Source organism: Physeter macrocephalus, chromosome 16, assembly GCF_002837175.3.
Source record: "Physeter macrocephalus isolate SW-GA chromosome 16, ASM283717v5, whole genome shotgun sequence".
NCBI classification, from domain to species: domain Eukaryota; kingdom Metazoa; phylum Chordata; class Mammalia; order Artiodactyla; family Physeteridae; genus Physeter; species Physeter macrocephalus.
In genome coordinates, this window is record NC_041229.1 from 85,732,209 (window position 1) to 85,751,953 (window position 19,745).

The following is a 19,745-nucleotide window of genomic DNA, read 5'->3' on the forward strand; positions in this document are numbered from 1 at the left end:
GCCATGGCTCACGGGCCCAGCCGCTCCGCGGCATGTGGGATCCTCCCGGACCGGGGCGCGAACCCGGTTCCCCTGCATCGGCAGGTGGACGCGCAACGACTGCGCCACCAGGGAAGCCCCATTAATTGATAATTTATGCATTACATAATTTATTATTATATACACATACATAATTTTTATATAACTGCACAAATGTATCTTGGAGTGTACATAGATTTCTATTTTTCACTGCTGTCTTTTCCCGCCCCCTACATACACACATTTTTGCTTGGCTGCCCTGTATTCACTTACATATTTTGATCATTGCTTATTTGTTTAATATATCCATACTGGATTTGGGTGTCAAAGAAGTACTGGTTTCATAAAACAAATTGGGAACATTTTCATATATTTCAAAGGCCTGAATTAGTTTGATAACATTAGAATTACCTATTTTTTTTAAAGTTAGATAGCTCTCAGCTGAATATATCTCATTCTGGTGCCTTTTTTAGTAGTGGCTCTTTTTTTTGTGTATTAATTTGTTTAGGTTTTTCATATCTGGTTTAATTTTGGTTATCAAAATTTTTCTCATGTAATAAGTAAATAAATATTAATAAATACATTAATTTTAAAATTTGAGATAAATATGTGAGACCCTCTTGTTCTGTCTCTGCTTTCTTCTCTCAGCGTCTCAGCGATAGTTGTAGTTAGATTTGTAAAGAATCTTATTGGGAAAGTGTTCACTTGGCAACTATGCTGAATAAATCATCTTCAAAACCACATTCTTGACTGTGGAAATAAGCAGACTTCAGGGGAGAAATCCAATGCAGAAGCTCTGTGAATCTTACTAATGCCTAAGAAAGCCAGATGGATTATTCAGGTACTCATTGGAGAATTACTGCTGGGGAAAAGGGATTCATTGTAAGGAAAGAGAACTATTCCTGAGAAGATAGAATAAGTTTACCCTCAAAAGTGGGAGTATAAGAATTTATTTTTATCATAGTTTAGAAAAAAGATATGTCTCTGAAACCTCTCAGTTGGATTTTGTGCCCCTTGATGATAATCATAACAAGTAACATTTTTTTAACATCTTTATTGGAGTATAATTGCTTTACAATGGTGTGTTAGTTTCTGCTTTGTAACAAGGGGTAGGACAGGAATAAAGACGCAGGCATAGAGAATGGACTTGAGGACACAGGGAGGGGGAAGGGTAAGCTAGGATGAAGTGAGAGAGTGGCATGGACATATATACACTACCAAATGTAAAACAAGTAACATTTTGATTGCTAACTGCATACCAGGTTATGTTTCAAATACCCTACATGGATTAATGCACTTAAGCCTCAAAACAGCCTGTGAGACAGCAATTCCTACCATCCTCATCTTAGAAAGAAGGAAACAGGCATAGAGAGGTACTAACTTGCCTAAATTTACACAGCTGGAACAAGGCCATCAGCTGCTCTGTCCCCAGGTCCCACACCCTAAACCGTGACCTTTGACCACCTTCCCAGTGAGATCACAGTTTTGGGGTTTTTTAAAAAATTTTATTATTATTTTTGGCTGCGTTGGGTATTTGTTGCTGCACGCGGGCTTTCTCTAGTTGTGGTGAGCGGGGGCTACTCTTCATTGCCGTGCGCTGGCTTCTCATTGTGGTGGCTTCTCTTGTTGCGGATGGAGCACGGGCTTCAGTAGTTGTGGCTCGCGGGCTCTAGAGCGCAGAATCAGTAGTTGTGGCGCACGGGCTTAGTTGCTCCGCGGCATGTGGGATCTTCCCAGACCAGGGCTCGAACCCGTGTCCCCTGCATTGGCAGGCAGATTCTTATCCACTGCGCCACCAGGGAAGCCCTACAGTTTGTCAATCTTTGTAAAACAGCGACAATCAGATAAAGCATTCAATATGTATTTGTGGAATAACTGTTAAGTGATTGAGCAAATAAGGGAGATAACTGGCTGCAATACTAAGCAGAAGGGAAGTACTCTAATAGAGCTAAAAATAAAGAGTTGTGGGAACAGTGCCATGTTAATTATGGGACTATCACTTAGGAGTGGTTTACATTTAAACCTTTCAACATGGGGGAAGACTAGTAATATGTTGTCTTTTTGCTCAACTCTCTAAGCTCCTGTTACTGCTTTCCTCTAGGTACAGAATTTCCTAGCTCTCCAGTATCTTGCCTAATGGATTTAAATGATCTCAACTCCCCTTAAGGCCATTAGAATGAAATAGTAAAAATTAATACGAAATTTGGAAAGGTTTGCCAGTAGGATTGCCCTAGTTGTGAAGGTCAGTTACTGGTGGTTAATTGTGTCTTCTATCATTGAGTTAGGCCATCATGAAGTTTTAAATTTATAAATGACCCTATCCGAAAGATCAGAAGGATGCCAGGGCATAGGGGTAGGAGAGAAACTCCAAGTCCCATTGGTTTACTTCTCTTGATGCAGATGATCTTCTGTGTCCTAGTGTCCTAGTCCATAAGAGGAGGTCATTGTATCTGTCCCATCTGCCACATATGGATTTTGATGACAGAATTGGAAGGAGATGAGGCCATTATTTATAATACTGAAAATTTATAAGCAACCTGTATCCTAACAGTTAGGGGATGGTTAAACAAATTATGATACCCCATCTTAGTGGAAATAATATACAGCCTTATCCAATATGGAAAAACGCCTTAATATAATGTTAAAAGACAAGAAGTAGGTGCAAATTTGTATGTGCAGTGTGATCACCACTCTGAAAAGCAAGCTAACCCAAACTTTCCCAAGAATGAAGTCCGGAAGTACAAGTCACCACAGTATGAATCCTAGTTTTCTTGGTGTAGCTGGACATGCACATGGAGAGGGCTGAGGGCAGCATGGGGTTATTTTTCTTTTCTTTCTACTTTTCCATCTTTTCTGAATTTTCTGTAATGATCACATATGCCAAGGTTTTAAAAAACTGAAAATGAAATTTATTACTGTTCTAAAGGGGGAAGATCAACTTTATTTTTAAACCTGTTTCACAAAGCATTTGAAAGCAATAAACTTTTTTTAAAAAAGAAAACAGGTGCTTCCCTGGTGATGCAGTGGTTAGGAATCCGCCTGCCAATGCAGGGGACACGGGCTCGTGAGGGAAGATCCCGCATGCCGCGGAGCGGCTAGGTCCGTGAGCCACAACTACTGAGCCTGCGCGTCTGGAGCCCGTGCTCCGCAACGGGAAGAGGCCACGATAGTGAGAGGCCCGCGCACCGCGATGAAGAGTGGCCCCCGCTCGCCGCAACTGGAGAAAGCCCTCGCCCGGAAACGAAGACCCAACACAGCCAAAAATAAATATTAAATAAATTAATTAATTTTAAAAAATTGTAATATGTTTAAAAAAAAGGAAAAAGAAAACAGCTGTGAAAGAGCTTTGAAAGTTAAAATGCTTCTGTCGAAGCAGTAAACAGAGCTTTCTGTTTGCTGGCATCACTTAAAGGAATGGCAATTTGATTCTATTAACTGGTGCATTTCGTTTTTAAAAGCCCCAGGAGAAATCATCTTAGGCAAAAACATCGCAGGCGCCAAACTTCAGGACTGTGGGGTCTGGGGTGTTGGGTGGATGCTTCAGCATAGCAGTGATGCTTAATCCATCTCTTCTGACCTTCTGAGAATCGAAGCCTGACAGGTCTTGGTGATTTAGAGCTGTGTTCCAGTAATGTTTGTCAAAGCAGCACCAAGGAGAGAGACTCATCATCAAACTCAGGAGAGGCGGACAGCTACTATGTGGGCTGGAGGATGGAGCCCACCCCAGACCTGGAGATGGAGCAAGACCTACTCCTCATGTGGAACAGAGAGCCTTGGATCTGAGGTCAAAGGGGTTGAGTCATACTTGGCTATAGGGTAACTCTCAAGGTGACCTTGGCCAAGCCAGCACTTGATCTCCCTGAACCCTGGTTTCTTCAGCTGTAAAATGGGGATAATAACCTTTATCTTCTACCTCACAGGAACTGTAAGGAGCAAGGTGGGTTGAGGGTATGACAATACTGTGCAAACTGGAACGGGTTCCACAGATGTGTGGGATTGTGACAGTGCATGATCTGCAGGCATTTCTAAGTTCTGACTGGTATCCACATTCTCTGAGGAGGCTTCTGAGTACTTCCATGTCTACTTTGGGCTCAATAGGTAATAAAATAACAATAGCAATACTAGCTAGCAGTATAGGAAGCACTAGTACCAGGCAGTGTTCTAAGGACTTGACATGTATCACCTCATTTTAATCCTTAAAACAATTTTGTGGTACTGTGGGTGCCATGCAGTAGGGACTGTAATTGTCTCCTGAGGAAACTGAGGCACAGAGAGGTTAAGTAACTCATCCAAGGTCACACAGCAAATAGAGGAGTGAGTGGGATTTGAATCCAGACAGTCTGACTATGGGGCCTGGTAGAAAGCCTCAGCTATTTTTCTCTGACATACAAGGAAGAAGAGTTTGGGATATTTATTAATTGGTTTGCTTTAGTTTCCTACATTTAAGGGCTGTTGGGGATCAGGTTTGCTTTCCTTTAAGTGCTGCAGGGAGCAAACCTGCTGGTGAGCGGGGAGCGGGACAAAGTGGATGGTTTCTTGACCTTGGTTGGAAATGCAGCCATGCCTCATCACGCGTTAGGCCGGCTGTGGAAGGCTGTCTTCCCCTCCGTGTCGCCAGCAGTCAAAGAAAGGAACAGCGCTGATTGGGAAAGGACTGTGGCGGGGTTACAAGAGTGGTTTCGAGGAAACCAGGAAGCAACCCAGGGAGGGCAGCGTAGAGGCCCTGTGAACCTGAATGAGAACGCTTCTTAAGTAGCAGACTCAGGGCTTTGGAAAAGAGGGTCTCTGAAAACAGCCATGACCAGGGGGCTGACACAGCCCTGGGGGCTGAGGAAAGAGGCTCAGGTTGAGAAGCTGCATCAGCAGAGGAGTCTGCTGTACCTGGGGGCTTCTGTGAGGTTAAAGTGTGCCTGGTGCAGGCAGCAGCATCGCAGCCCGGCTCTGCGTCTTATGTACAGGTACTGAGGATGATAAATGAGCAGCAGTGCCAGGGGCCTCAGGAAGACAGAGGCCTGAACAATCCATCATGATGCATCTCCGTATTCCCACGTGGATCTCTGAGGTCTGGGGCGACTAGGGAGGCAGTTCTCACCATTTGGACATTAGTCAGTGACAGACTCTGCCTCCAAACCTGGCCAAGCACTTTCTTAACTTTTGATGTTTCGTTATGTTAACGATCTGTTTCTGGACTCTTTTCGTTGAAGGCTAAGTTTAGCTGCCCTGAGTCTCTGCAAACTTGCCAAACAACAGAGCACTTGATCCTTAGCCTCTGTGTGCAAGCTTGTGCACTGTATTATTAAGTCTGATATTTGCACAGGAGTGACTTATCACTTTCCTGAAGCTCTGAGAGTCATGGTTTTCTTTAAACCTGGCTCAGGTTTAAAGCTTGGTTTAAAATGCGTGTGTGTCGGTTGTCTGCTGAGCAGCGTTTGTGTGCCCACCCATCCTTGTTGCCTGAAGAAGGGAAGAGCTGACTCAAGTTAACTTTTCTTCTCATTATGTTGAGGGTCTTCATCTAGCTTGCTTTCATTCGTCTGCAGCCTAAGTTGATCTTTGCTCCTTGTCTTTCTTCATCCAGAGCCTCCTTAAATCTCTACCATCTAAACTACTTCCCTTTACAGTTCTTTAGATTACCAGTCCCTTTGTGGGAAACACTGTCCAAACAGAAGGTAATTGTTGGCTTGTCCCTGGAATGGATGATGTTTGTAAATGTTCAGAAAGGGTAGCCAGCCTGGGGCTTGTGCGGGGAAACACCACTGTCTTTCATCTCCCTCTGTAATGTGTGGGACTTACCTTTGCTTTCTGTACACTTTTTTGAAGACTGTTACCATATATTCAGCAAAGAAGAATCCATTTATTCTCAATAGAAGAAAGTTATGGGGGAGTGGAGATTGGAGAGTCAGCGGGAGTTCATTGAGAAAAATAAGAATTCAGTAATTTGATTAGAATGGTGTGGCTTTTTTTTCCCCTGAAAAATGGGATTTAAACAGAAGAGTACACCCTGTTCCACAGCAACATTCCAACGTGTCAGGTGCTGTTTGCTGCTGTGGCTTTGTTTCTGCTCTTGCAAAGCCCTGTGTTCTCTTCAAATAACTTCCTCCGAGTCCCAGGTACTGTGTTAGAATTTTTACTTCACAGATGTTCTCTGTGATAGTCCAAACAAACCTATTAATTTGTGCTCCTTTTTTGCTGTCTTGAGTATACCTTCTCGCCATCCTTCATGCTACACTTCAGCCATGGTACCTCGTGCTGCATCTCTTCTTCCTTCATTCCCTCGGCACCATATACCCTTCCACAACGTGTTACTGCCTACTTATATCAGTTTTCAACTGTCGTGTAGTCAACTACCACAAACTGTACAGCTTAAAACAGCACACATTTATGATCTCACAGTTTCCATGGGTCAAGAGGTTGAGTATAGCTTGTCTGGGTCCTTTGTACAAGGTCTAATAAAGCTGCCGTCATGGTGTCAACTGGGCTGTGTTCTCATCCAGAGGCTTGGCTGGGGAAGAATCCACTTCCAAGTTCACCCAGGTTGTCGGCAGAATTCACTTCCTTGTGGTTGCCAGATTGAAGGCCCTGGCTTTCTGCTGGCTGTCAGCCGGAGGCCACCCTCAGCTCAGAGCTGCCACCTGTAGTCCCTAGAGACCATCTGCAGTTCTAGAGGCCACCGACAGCTCTTTGCCACACGGGCTTTCTCAATATGGCCTCTAAATTCATCAAGCCATCAAGAAGAGCAAGTCTGCTAGCAAGATAGAGTCTTATAGAAGATAAGATCATGAGGGTGACAGTCTGTCACCTTTGCTATAGTCTCTTGGTGAGAAGCATGTCACAGGTTCTGGTCATGCTCTAGGAGAGCGGTCACACACAGGCATGACCACCAAGAGACAGGGGTCATGGGGCTGTCTTAGTCTGTCCAACATACCACCTCTACCAAGCTTCTACTTCAATTCCTTCCTTTGAGTGTGTTTTAAGCCCTCTGTAATTTGGTTTTGTCCTACTTCTCGTAATTTACTTTCCCTTCTTCTTAATCTATACCACCTACCTTTCATTTCTCCTCAAAATATTTCTTCCCTTCTTCTTTCTGTGATGCATCTTTAATTAATACAAAAATATTTTTAAATTTTATTATTTATTTATTTATTTATTTATTTAATTTTGGCTGCATTGGGTCTTCGTTGCTGCACGCGGGCTTTCTCTAGTTGTGGCAAGCAGGGGCTACTCTTCGTTGCGGTGCGCGGGCTTCCCATTGCGGTGACTTCTCTCGTTGGGGAACACGGGCTCTAGGTGCGCGGACTTCAGTAGTTGTGGTGAGCAGGCTCAGTAGTTGTGGCACGTGGGCTTAGTTGCTCCATTGCATGTGGGAACTTCCGGGACCAGGGCTCGAACCTGTGTTTCCCGCCTTGCCAGGTGGATTCTTAACCACTGTGCCACCAGGGAAGTCCAATACAGAAATATTTTTATTAGCAGAGACAAAGTTCTAAAATCTTATGTGTAAAGCAGAAGTATTTTTCATTGAAGTGAAGGCTTCTTAACTGTCTTTTTGGCTTCTGCATCCTTTTGAGAATCTAATCAAGGGTATAGAGACTCACTCCCAGAAGTGAGGGACACAGCCCTGTACTGTTTCAGTTATTATTTCTGCACAACATACCACCCCTAGCTAAGTGTTGTAAAACAACAACCATTTTGTTGTGCTCACGGTTTCCTGAATTTAGACAGAGCACAGAGGGGATGGCTTGTCTCTGCTTCTTGATGTCTGGGGGCTCCATAGGGAAGACTCAAACAACCACAGTGATTCAGATGGTTGAGGGCTAGAATTATCTGGAGGCTTTTTCATTCACCTGTTTGTGCCTGGGCTGGGATGACTGGGAAGCTTGGCTCAGCTGGGACTATTGACTGGAGTACTTGCGCGTGATCTCTCCACACGGCTTGGGCTGCTCACAGAGCAGTGTCTGGGTTCCAGGAGGAACAGTGAGGGAGGGGTATGGAGGGGAGCATTCCAAAGACCAAGCAAAAGCTGCTTTTTATGATGGTAGCCTCAGAAGTCACATGACATTATTTCTGCCACACTCTAATTGGTTGAACAGTCTCGAGTCCACCCAAGGGATGGGGACCTAGACTCCCACCTCTCAACGAGAGGCATATTGGAGAATTTGCAGTCATTAAAAAAAAGAAAAACCCACCACATACACAAACACATATTTTTTTTGATTTTTAATTCAAGTTTTTATCAAACACCAATACTTCATAGATATGCAGGGCATGACCATACTATATTTCCATATTTTCCACAAAAGTGTGAGGGATCACATGTTGCCCACGTTTTTCCTTTTTGCCTCCCATTAGTGAATCTTTTTTTTTTAACATCTTTATTGGATTATAATTGCTTTACAATGTTGTGTTAGTTGCTGCTGTATAACAAAGTGAATCAGCTATATGTATACATATATCCCCATATCTCTTCCCTCTTCCCACCCCTTTAGGTGGACACAAAGCACCGAGCTGATCTCCCTGTGCTATGTGGCTGCTTCCCACTAGCTATCTATTTTACATTTGGTAGTATATATATGTCCATGCCAGTCTCTCACTTCGTCCCTGCTTACCCTTCCCCCTCCCCGTGTCCTCAAGTCCATTCTCTACGTCTGTGTCTTTATTCCTGTCCTGCCCCTAGGTTCTTCAGAACCATTTTTTTTTCCAGATTCCATATGTATGTGTTAGCATACGGTATTTGTTTTTCTCTTTCTGATTTACTTCACTCTGTATGACAGACTCTAGGTCCATCCACCTCACTACAAATAACTCAATTTCGTTTATTTTTATGGCTGAGTAATATTCCATTGTATATATGTGCCACATCTTCTTTATCCATTCATCTGTCGATGGACACTTAGGTGGCTTCCATGTCCTGGCTATTGTAAATAGAGTTGCAATGAACATTGTAAACACACACATATTTAAAGGAATATACTATCTTGAACTCCGAGAATTGAAAGGGACCGAGAAGGATTATCCATTTCAATCTCCCACCCACAGCTCAGCTCCTCTTTACAACTTCCTGTCATCACATACCTGGACCACAGCAGGTGTTTCCTTACTAGTCTTCTGTTGTCCACTCTTGCCCGTTACAGTCTGTTCTTTACTCTGTAGCCAGAATGTTTGTTCTGAAACACAGATTTGCTTCTGTACATCACCCACCCTCAACTCCATTCCCTCCCACTCCTCTTTGAACTAAAATCTGTGACACTCCAATGGTCCAGTCATCAACTACCTCTTCAGCCATATGTCATGGCCACTCATGTTCTACTTGATCTTGCTATGGTTACTTTTTTAGTTCTTTGTACTACTTATGCTTCTTCCTGCTGTGGGACCTTTGCATATGCTCTTCTCTCTGCATGGAATGTTTTCCCCTACCCTCTTGGCTTTATTAATTTCTTCTTATTCTTTGGCTCTCAACTTGATAGTAACTTTCTCAGTGATGTGCTTTCTGACCTCCCTGATCAGGTCACACATCCTCTTATTGCATGCTCTTAAGGACTATGCATCTTTCATCTGTAACATGTATCATTTTCACATTTGTGAGAATGTCTGATTTAACTCCACATCTCCCATAAGACTGTGAGGTCCATGAAGCCAGAGACCATGTATGTTTTTAGTTATTTATTCTTTATGTATTTATTCTTACATACAGATGTTATAAATATTATTTCCTACGTATGAAATAAGTTTTTTATTTTAGGAGTGAAAAAAATTTAATGCAGCCTAAGAATTTATACTTTCCCTGCTAGCCTACATTCCTATTGTAGCTCCAGTCAACCCTACCTATAGTTAACGTAAGCTATCCTTAAAGGGAAGCTCCCCCATTCTGTTCTTGTCTAGGTAATACGTGGATTAAGGGTGGGCCTTTATACTTAATCCTAATTTATGTCTTCCTTTAACAATAATTTCAGTCAGTTGACATGTCTTTGAAGCATGTTTCTCTGGAATTCTTCATATCAGTTATTCTTTTGAATTTGCTATCATTTGCTAATTCAATGAACGTACTTTCTTCCTTAGCTTTATGTATATTGGTGGGGTTTTTTTAGTCACCAAGTTCTGAGGTCAGATATGTTTGAGAAGTATCCTAAACATATTTCAGAAGTTAAATATACTTGATCAATTTTGGCCAAAGTTTAATTAAACCATCCAACATCAATTCATGGAGTTTTTACTGCATCCCAGGCACTTATGTTTTCTTGATTATGGGACTTCTCAGCCTTTATTTAAATGTTGATACACATGGGAGTATGCCCATTTAAGTTCCAAATCCACTCTGATACCAGTTTCTGAACAGGTTAGGGTAAGTTAGGTTATGCTGCAGTAACAAACAACCCCCAAATTGCAGTGATTTAAAAGAGCAAAAGCTTATTTTTTGCTCATGCTACCTGTACACACTTTTACAGCAGAGGGCTTTTGCTTATTATAGTCCCTAAGGGACTCAGGCTGGTGGACCGACCTACAAACATTTTGAAGATTACTAGGTTCCTCTTCATCCTTCTTCATAACAGCTTACTGAGATATAATATTGCTAGGGTTTTTTTTTTTTCTTCAGAGAAAGCAAGTTCTGGAGAGTCTTGCTCCAGCATTGATTATAAATGTTCTAGACCAGAAGTGACACTTGTCACTTCTGCTCACAACTCATTGACCAGAACTAGTAACATGGCCCCACCCAACCACAGAGGTATCCGGGAAGTGCAGTCCTATTATATGCTCTGAAGGTGGAGAGCCAGAAATATATGGTGAATAACATTAGTGACTGTTAGGTGTGAGTGTAGTATACAACACTTCTCAAAATTGTTAGCTTGTTGAAACTTTTCTTCATGAGGCATCTTGGGACACTGTGTTTTGTAAGGGATAGCTTGGGAAACACTGGATTCTAGTCTAGAAACAACAAGGTTTAGCAGAGGCAAGTCCACTAGAGACTATTTCTTTACTTCAGCCTCCTTTGGCTGTGGCCATCCAGTCAGTTACAATCCCCCTTGTATTAATCATCCAACACCCACTTCCCCTTCCTGTTTGTAAGATTTTTATGAAAGAGTTTGTAAAAAATATTTCTGAAAGCAAAAACTGCTTTGCCTGTCACATCCTTTTTGACTTAGAAGGGTACTTACTTGAAAACAGTTTAATTTGGTATGACTCTTGAATCCATGAGTTGAACCCATGGTTGACTCTATTACAATGAGAGTACAAAAGAAGAAATCCTACATAGATTTCATCTGACATGCCAGTAATAAAAATGGACTCTAAAGTGTTAATGGAAAATGCCAAAATGCAAAAACAACATTAGATGGATGTTATATTCACTCATGTAAGTACCGCCTATATACATAACCAGACAAGACTGCATGACAAGTGTGAAGCTGAGTCTATCTAGGAGATAAGCGTCATGAACAAGAAGGACTGAAGCATGACAGTAGTATCAGCCTTCCATGTAAAATTGCAATCAAGGGAGCATGGATACTTCCTTAGGCTGAGTTTGGTAACAGAAACACAATTTTCATTGCAAACCATGAGGCAGTTCCCAGGGAGTGCAGATATTTTAATGAAAGGCTGTGTAGACTTTTTTGTCCTATAGCTGTATATACATTTGGCACTTTTCCTGTAAAAGGTGCATTTTTGCTAACAGAGGCCGGAGGAAGCTTTGGGTCCTGCAGGTAAGGGCTGTAGTGATTCTGATCTGGCGATGAGGAGACAAAGAGGCTGAGCCTGGCTTATGAAGATGGCTTGCCCAGGAGAAGGGGTTGGTTCTCACTTGCAAAATTAAATGAACAAGGCCGTCGACTGCTGTATTATTGGCTTATATCCTGATGTGTTCTAAAAATGACTTACGGCTAATTCCTTGGGTATCTGTAAATCCCAAGAATGGGGACTTTTTAAAACAAGAAAACAAAGAATCAGAAAGGAAAGTTATTTTTTGTTAATTCAGAGTAAAAGACATCGTTTGTCCTTGCTTTTTCCGTCTTAAAAAATGAAACTGAAAATGATATTTCAGAAAATCATCACTGTTTAGGCTTTTGTGACTCAGAGTATATTTCATATTCTAAAAGCTCAAATATTTGAAAGCTTCAGCTTTAGTTGTTTGGTTTTCTGGTGTCAGGATACAACAGGGGTGGAGTGAAGGCTAGAACTGGTTTGGGAGAAGCAGTTGGGGAGAAGACACTGCAATGGGAGTGAGGAAACCTCACATCTGGACCTGCTTCTGTCCCTGATGGGTTATGTGGCTTCTGGCAATGATGTCTCCACTCTGGACCGTAGTGTCTTCTTTTGTTAAACAAATAAAACAGAAAACACAGGGACTTAGAGCCTGTAATGACCGCTCACTTGTTTAGTGATTTTTTTTTTTTTTTTAAGCATTTGTTTGGTGCTTTTCTGCTTGGGGAGCCCTTCCTTCCACCTCCATGATTTCCTCTGTTCCTCCCAGCCAGCCAGTGGGGCAGTTAGAGTGTGCTCGTTGCCCTCACTCCTGCCACAGCAATCCACAGATGCACACACGGCCGCGGGTGGCTAGAGGGTGCGTGTGAACCCAGGTCTTCTGACTTCAGCTCTTGGTATGTCTGCTTCTATCAGATGGTTCTAACGTTTTTTTGGCCAATAACATAGAAAGCTCTAGGAGTACCTTTTCTTTGTTATTTTTAATTTAAAATACTATTTAAGGGCAGTTAGCCACCTCTGGGGGGTCATCAACACCATCGGCACCACTGTGGAAAGGGGGGTCAGAGAATCCTCAAGCTGGATGTCGTTTCTCTTCCCAAGCATGGAACTCCCAGCTTTCTGATCAGTTATTTCCTTGCCTCCTTTCCTGCGGAGTCACCTTTTGTGCCCCGTCTCCTCGCCTTTCCGCTTGCAGTTTTGCTCATTAGTGCCGACAGTTTGGGTTTCTCTGCAGGTGCTGGGAGTAACACCGGGCCTCATGAGAGGTGTCTCTGGTCCTAGATGGGATGGGAATAGTTTTTCTCTCAGAAATAGCCTAATTTGAAAGAAATCCCCTTTGCTATTTGACATGGTGTGAACGATAGCATCAGGAATCCTTTTACATCCAACAAAATAAATGTGTCTCCTTGGTGCCATGTTCCCAAACACAGGCAACCTCAGTTATTGTGCTTGAGATGCCCTAGGGTCTGAAAAAAAAAAAAGATTTGCATTCAGATACACAGTCCTTTCCTTTTGCATTTTGGATTCTTGGATGGGATTTATTTTGGTGTCCTTGGCCATGGCAGGGAGCCACGTTCATCTTTGATTTTCCGGGTTGTGAGTTTCACAGTCCAACCCTTGTAGGTGGAACAGAAAAGAGATTTAAAATACACAAGTATCTTCCACGTCTTTGCTTAAACGTCACTTCATCAGAGACCACTTCTCACCAACCCTGCCCTGTAGGTTAGTTGCAGCATCTACGTATTTGTAATTACCTAAGTTATCGTTTGAATGTGTTCAATGAGTCTCCTGTGATGTGGTGGAAGCTCTGTGAGGTCCGAGCGGTGCCTGTCTGGCCTACCCTTCTCTCCAGGACCTGTGATGAGCCGATGCCTGACTGCTTGATCCTTTGTTTCACAGGAAGGGACAATCTACAGATCACTGTCACCCCAACCCCAGAGTCATTTCCTCATGGGAAATTGTTACCGATTTCACCAACATGGCCTTTGTCCGAAGTCCAGTCTTCCTCAGCAGTGGATAGAATGAAGCCTGTGCCAGGACGGTCCCCTGACAACACGAGCTGGCCGCAGTCTGCCCAGATGCCTCCACCCAAGACCCACCGCCAAGCTCGGGCCCACGGGGACTTCTCTCCTTCCCCTTACCAAGGCAGTGGACATAGTTCCTCCCTCGAGCCTTCCAAGGATTCTACTGAGGCCCTGGTCCAACCAAGACCTCCAGGGGGAAAAGAAGCAGCCGCCGTGTCAGGTTTGCCTCACACCAGCATGCTTCCCACACTGTCACCTCTCCCATCAGTGGCGTCCTTCCGCGCTGGCCTCCCATCCTGGCCACCGTGGGTAGGGACTCCTTCCATGGCAGAACTACATTCCCCGAGGGCAGATGCTCTCCCCTCATCTTCATCTTCTTCATTGGCTCCTGACTCACCTCATTCCATCATCTTTTCTAAGCCAGCAGAGCGACCCACCAAAGTGCTTTTATTCCCCCAAACAGCTCCAACCGACTCATCCTCAAGTCAGAGCATAGCTAATCCCCTAAACCCATTTGCTGAGGAAATGAACCACACCCCATCCAAAAATGCCCAGGATTTAATAGGCATCCCTCGTCTAGGTTTTCCTGGATCCTCAAGCCCAGCAGAGGGTCCTTACTCAGCAGTCTCTCACACACCTGAGTTTTTGAGCTCCGTGGCCGACCTGGCCCGTCTGTCTGTCACTCCCCTGGTTCCCGGAAGTCTTCTTCAGCTTCCAGGTGGAACACCCTCATCATCGATGTGGGAAGTGGCTCCAAGTCCTGCATCCACCCAGCCAATTGAAGCTGAGGTGGCTGAAAGAGCACATAGTGGGGTGTCTCTGCCAGCCTTTAAGAGCACCACGACCCATGAGGCTGTGTCTTCACCTGTCCAGGCTGCGGAATCGGTGGCAGTGGGAATGATCAGCCGAAAGGCAGCCCCTGCTACTGCAAAGGACTCTGCTCACCCGCTGCGTTTGTCACCAGCTCCAGAGAATTCCAAAGGGCCCGCCCTTTCAGCAGAACACACATCCTCCCCTTTGGTGCCTTCTCTGCCTCTCACCACAGCCAGCCGAGGGCAAGAAATCCTTTCTGGGGAGGTTCTCACATCCCCATCAAATGGCGCAGCGGCAGACTTGCCCTCCATGCCTTCTTCCCTCCAGCTGGCAGGGAATCATGCTTCTCCATCCGCCATGCCCCCAATGCCAGCTCCTCAAGAAGCAGGCAATGATGGATCCCCTCCTACTGCAGCTGCAGACTTGCTCCTCTCAAGCACATTTCCTAATCTTCCTTCCACGACTTGGACATTTCCTCTGCAGAAAGAAGGTAGCGGAACAACTGTTTTGAAGAAAAACAAAAAGGCGAATTTGACAGTTGCTCTCCAGACCCTTTCAAGTAAAGAGAGGCCAAGTCTTCACGCTGTAAGTGGAGTCACCTCTGATTTTAGCACTGATCGGGTTTCTTCAGACATTACACCACCAAGAACAAACCTCCTTCCTTCAGAATTATCTCCATCTTCCATCCCCTTTGCACGAGCCACCCAGACTGTTCTCCCATCTCATAGCTCTTCCAACACCAAGCCAGATACTTACACAGCTGTGACGGACCATTCTGAGTTGCCAGTTTCAGCTTCCAAACAGGTGACAGCATTTCCCTCCTCCCATGAGGTCTATGATTTCTCAACAATGGGAGACATGAAGAAGCCAGCAATCACAGATGTTTTCTGGCATTCTCTTGCAGCAGAAACTGGATCCCTTTCAACAGAACCAATGGTATCTGGCTTGCTGCAGCAAACAAATTATGATGTGAACGGGCACACAATTAACTCCACAAGTTGGGAAACTCACTCAGCTTCAACTGCTCCTCTCGGTGGTTTAAATTCTGCTGCCAGTACAATAAAATCTCGGGATTTCAAAGATAATGTTGGGCATTTAGCGACTGCAGAAGGCTTTAGCATTCAGGATCCAGTCTCTGGTACAAGCACTAACCAGCTCGTCCAACAGTCAGACGTTACCGTGGTTAGAAACCATACAGACTTCTTGTCCATAAACACTAACAACTACTCCAGAGACTTTCAAACAGCTGAGGTTGAAGGTGACCCATCCATAAGTCAACATTCTCTGTCTCATCCCCATCTACGGCTGCCTGCCCATCCAACACACTCTCCTGTGCTGACCTCTCCAAGTCTAACTTCCACAGCTAGCTTATGGGAGATGCTTTCAGATGGAATGGATACAAGTTTCCAAATTTCCGGCAACATCTATCCACCTCCGGTGATAAATGCTTCCCCACCGTTCCAGAGTATCCCGAGATACCACTCTACTGCTGAATCTCCTTCTCTATCAACCAGTGCCTTATTCAGGACCCCATCCAAAGCACTGCCGGCTTCTCAGCGCCCCGAGAAGTGGACAGGTGCAGCCACAAATGCAGGTAGTTTGTTTCCTGGTACCCTCCCCCCCCAAAATAGGTGTGACTGCTTCTGGGGCCAAAGCATCTTCAAGCTCAACACAGATACCCAGCTTTGCTCAGATGGAGCAGATGTACCTGATTCCAGGATGGTGAATGAGTTAGCAGTCTAGATAGTCAGGCCCCGGATCTTCTGCCGACTTGACTTTTTGGAAAGTATTCAGAATTTAAGTGTCCTTATTTCCAACCATAGCTTTGCTCTAAGTGGCATTCTCATTATGGTTAATCAGCTTAATGAACCTAAAGCTGTTTTGCCTAAATTCCAGTGCTCAGAGACTTTTCACCCCAGCAAACCCGTAAGTTACATCCATTCATTCCCACAGTGGTGTGTGCATTCCGGACCAATGACAAACTTCGCTTTTCTCTCTTTGCAGTGGACTCCTCGGTGTCGCCCAAGGCAGAACCAACAGCAGCAACCATGTTGCTTCTTCGGAAATCAAGTCCACTGGTGCTGTCTGCAGCCCTGGTTGCCAAGGGCACCGGCAGCAGCCCTTCGGCCGTGGCCTCGGGATTAGTCAAGAGCAGCTGGGCCACTGCTGTAGCTAAAAACGTCACAAGCAACGCAGCATCTGGCCCAAAGGCGACACCAGGGGCAGCCCATCCAGGCTTCTCGTTCACACCGACCTACATGTTTGCAAGAACAGCACACACCGTGAGCACTCCCACGGCTACGCAAGGGAACACGGGCACTGCCTCTGGCCTGTTGTCCACAACACACCTCCCCAGGAAACCACAAGCCATGTACACGGGCTTCCTGAACCCCACCAACCCAGACATGCCCAAGGTGTCCACCGCACGCCCGCTGACAATCACGGCAGCCTTGACGTCCATCACTGCACCAGTAAGGGCCACCCGGATGCCCCCTTTGTCAGCAGAAAACACAGACACTGCTCTTCCCGCTGTGTCCACGGCCATGATCACAGCTGGCAAAATGGCATCCAACCTGGAGTGTCAGATGTCCAGTAAGCTCCTGGTGAAGACAGGTAAGAGTCCACTGTCTTGATTTGACTTGAAAGCAGCAAGTGCATCCTGGCCTCAGAGGTGTAGCAGAATTATTAGATTTCTTTGAGATCAGTGGTTCTCAACCCGGGGAGGATTTTGCCCACCTGCTGAGCCACCAGGGGACATTTGGCCATGTCTGGAGATGTTTTTGGGTGTCTACAACTTGGAGGGTAGAGAGGGTGTTACGAGCATCTAGTGAGTTAGAGACCGGGGAGCTGCTAAGCATCCTATAGTGCATAGGACAGTCAGGCAACAAAGAACAATCCCACCCAAAACATCAGTAATGAGAGGTTGAGAAGCCCTGATCTTTATCAAGTGACAGAGGAGAGGAGCATCACGTGACATGGATTCTAGTCCTGGGATCCATCCTGATATCAGAGGCCCCTGGGAAACCAGTTCTCCCAACGAGTCTGAGAAAGCAAATGTACACCAAAGTTGGCGTGTAGAGACCTCAGTGATGTCTCACATGCGTGAATGATGTGATCGGTAAAATACAGAATCTTGGGAAGGGCTACAGAACTCCGAAAGGCTTTCTGTCATGTATTTTCTCAACCAGCAGATACTAACAGTACAGCTACCGTACACTGTGTTGGCGCCCAAGATTTCTTCTGATGTTAAAAAGGAGACCTTCTTGAAAAAGTCGCGTAGATGCTATCTTTTTTAGCCCCCGCCTCTGAGTTGCAGCAGACAGGCCAAGAAGGCACAGGATGCTTTTAATAGTGTGGTAATGTCTGCTATAAAAAGCATTAGACACATTATTTGAAAGAACATGCCAGTGTTGAATGCTCATGTCCCGCCTTCCTCTTCACCCCACAAAGAATTAAATGAAATTATCTCTTGAGACGTATCTTATTCTAAAATGGGAAATTGTGAAACTAGGCAGAGCAGAAAGCACAGTATCTTTTTCAGTTTCTTAAGCAGTTATACCATCTGGTTTTCCACATCCCAGCCACCTAGGTGCGGAAGTCTGGAACATTCTCCCCTCCCTCTTCTTCACAACCTCCCTTCACCCCAGCCACCCCCAGTCAACGACCGGTTCCTTCCAGTTCTACCTCCTAAATACCTCTCCCCTGCACCCTCACTGCCGCTTCCCTGGTTCGCACCGTCACCATCGCTCACCTAAATTTCTGAAACAACAGCCAGATTTCTCTCTCTGCCTTCAGGCTTCCCCCACCCTCCAATCTGTTCTCCAGTCTGGAGTCCAGGGAGCCTCCTAAAATACATGCCTTTGCTTTAAACCCTTCATTTCCCATTGCCCCAGGACCGAGCCTGATATTGTAGGCTGAAATAATCACTTCTCTCCCCTGTGCCTTTGCACTTGGTCTTCCCTCTGCTGGGAGTGGCAGGGGGCAGTCCCTCCGGCCTTGGCCTGGCTCACCCTCATCATCCTCCAAGACTCAGTGGAAGCAACAGTTCCTCCCGGAAACCTTCCCTGATCCCCAACCGCTTGCCCAAGTCAGGGCTGGATGGTCCTCCAAGGGCCTCCAACCACATCCTAGGCTTCCCTTCACATAGCACCTGTCATGTTCAATCACAAATGCCTCTTCTCCATGCCAGGTCTCCATTCCTGTCTCCATCCCGCTTGTGGGGTGAGGACTGCACCTCCTGATGCAGGCTTGATTTAGGCTGTTTTAGGATGCAGGGCCTGCAGTTAAGGAGGTTCTCAGGGATGCTGTTCCAGGAATTTCCTTGCATGCAGACTGGTCAGGGACAAGCAAGGCTTAGCCTGGCTTTCAGAGTCAGAGGCAGCGTTGGTCAGAAGGAAGTGCCACCAGCATGCTAGCTCTCTCTCCACTAGGGCCACACGAATGGCTGGGGCCTTCTTTCCTTAGGACTTGAGCAGGACCAACGGAGCTGCTGCCCCATTGGTTGGACCTCTGCCCACTAGCTTTGCTCAGAACCTGTAGAAGGTGGTGGGTAGCTGGGGAGGAGAGGAGGGCTCATTAATTAGGAGGTCTGCTGCCTTACTCTGATTGCATGCTTCTGTTTCGCCCCACAGTTCTCTTTCTGACCCAAAGGAGGGTGCAGATCAGTGAAACCTTGAAGCTTAATGTAGCCAGAGGGCTCACACAGGCATTGCGGAAGGCATTTCACCAGAATGACGTCTTGGCTCATGTAAGCCCCCTGCTTTTGTAACCAGGCTCATCTATCTCTTCCTCTTGGGTCCAGAGTCTGTTTAGATTGTTTTCTTCCTCTCTGGGTACCATAGCCACAACAGAAGTAGGATCTTTCATCATTTGGGCAAATAGCTAATGCATGGTAGCTGGAGAAGGTCAAATTCTGAGATGGAAAATTGAGGATAATTGCCTTATGTCTAGTTTTTTTTTTGTTTTTTTTTTTTTTAAGCCTGGAGGTTCTGTTTTAAATTGTCCCATTATCTTGTTTGGTGAAAGTATTTAATTGTCAGTGTAATTTTGCAGAAATCATCCATTGTTTTTTTCCTTTATCTTCCTCACCATTGTGAACAATTAGTGATTTATTTCTGGACATTTAAAAATTACTCTGACTTGTAAACTGAGTCCACCTTTGCTTAAATTGCCAGCAGCAGATAGAGAAGTAAACATTTTTTT

At 45.0% G+C, this 19,745-nt stretch overlaps 1 protein-coding gene across 1 annotated transcript in view; it reads left to right on the forward strand.

Moving 5' to 3' along the window:
* Positions 1 to 19,745, forward strand: part of KIAA1549L (KIAA1549 like) — a 300,435-nt gene that overhangs the window by 149,850 nt on the left and 130,840 nt on the right. Inside the window, exons 2-5 of the mRNA XM_055078652.1 lie at positions 13,606 to 13,948; positions 14,420 to 16,137; positions 16,548 to 17,156; positions 19,175 to 19,290. Coding sequence (XP_054934627.1) covers positions 13,606 to 13,948; positions 14,420 to 16,137; positions 16,548 to 17,156; positions 19,175 to 19,290 — 2,786 coding nt within the window. The remainder of the gene's footprint in view (positions 1 to 13,605; positions 13,949 to 14,419; positions 16,138 to 16,547; positions 17,157 to 19,174; positions 19,291 to 19,745) is intronic.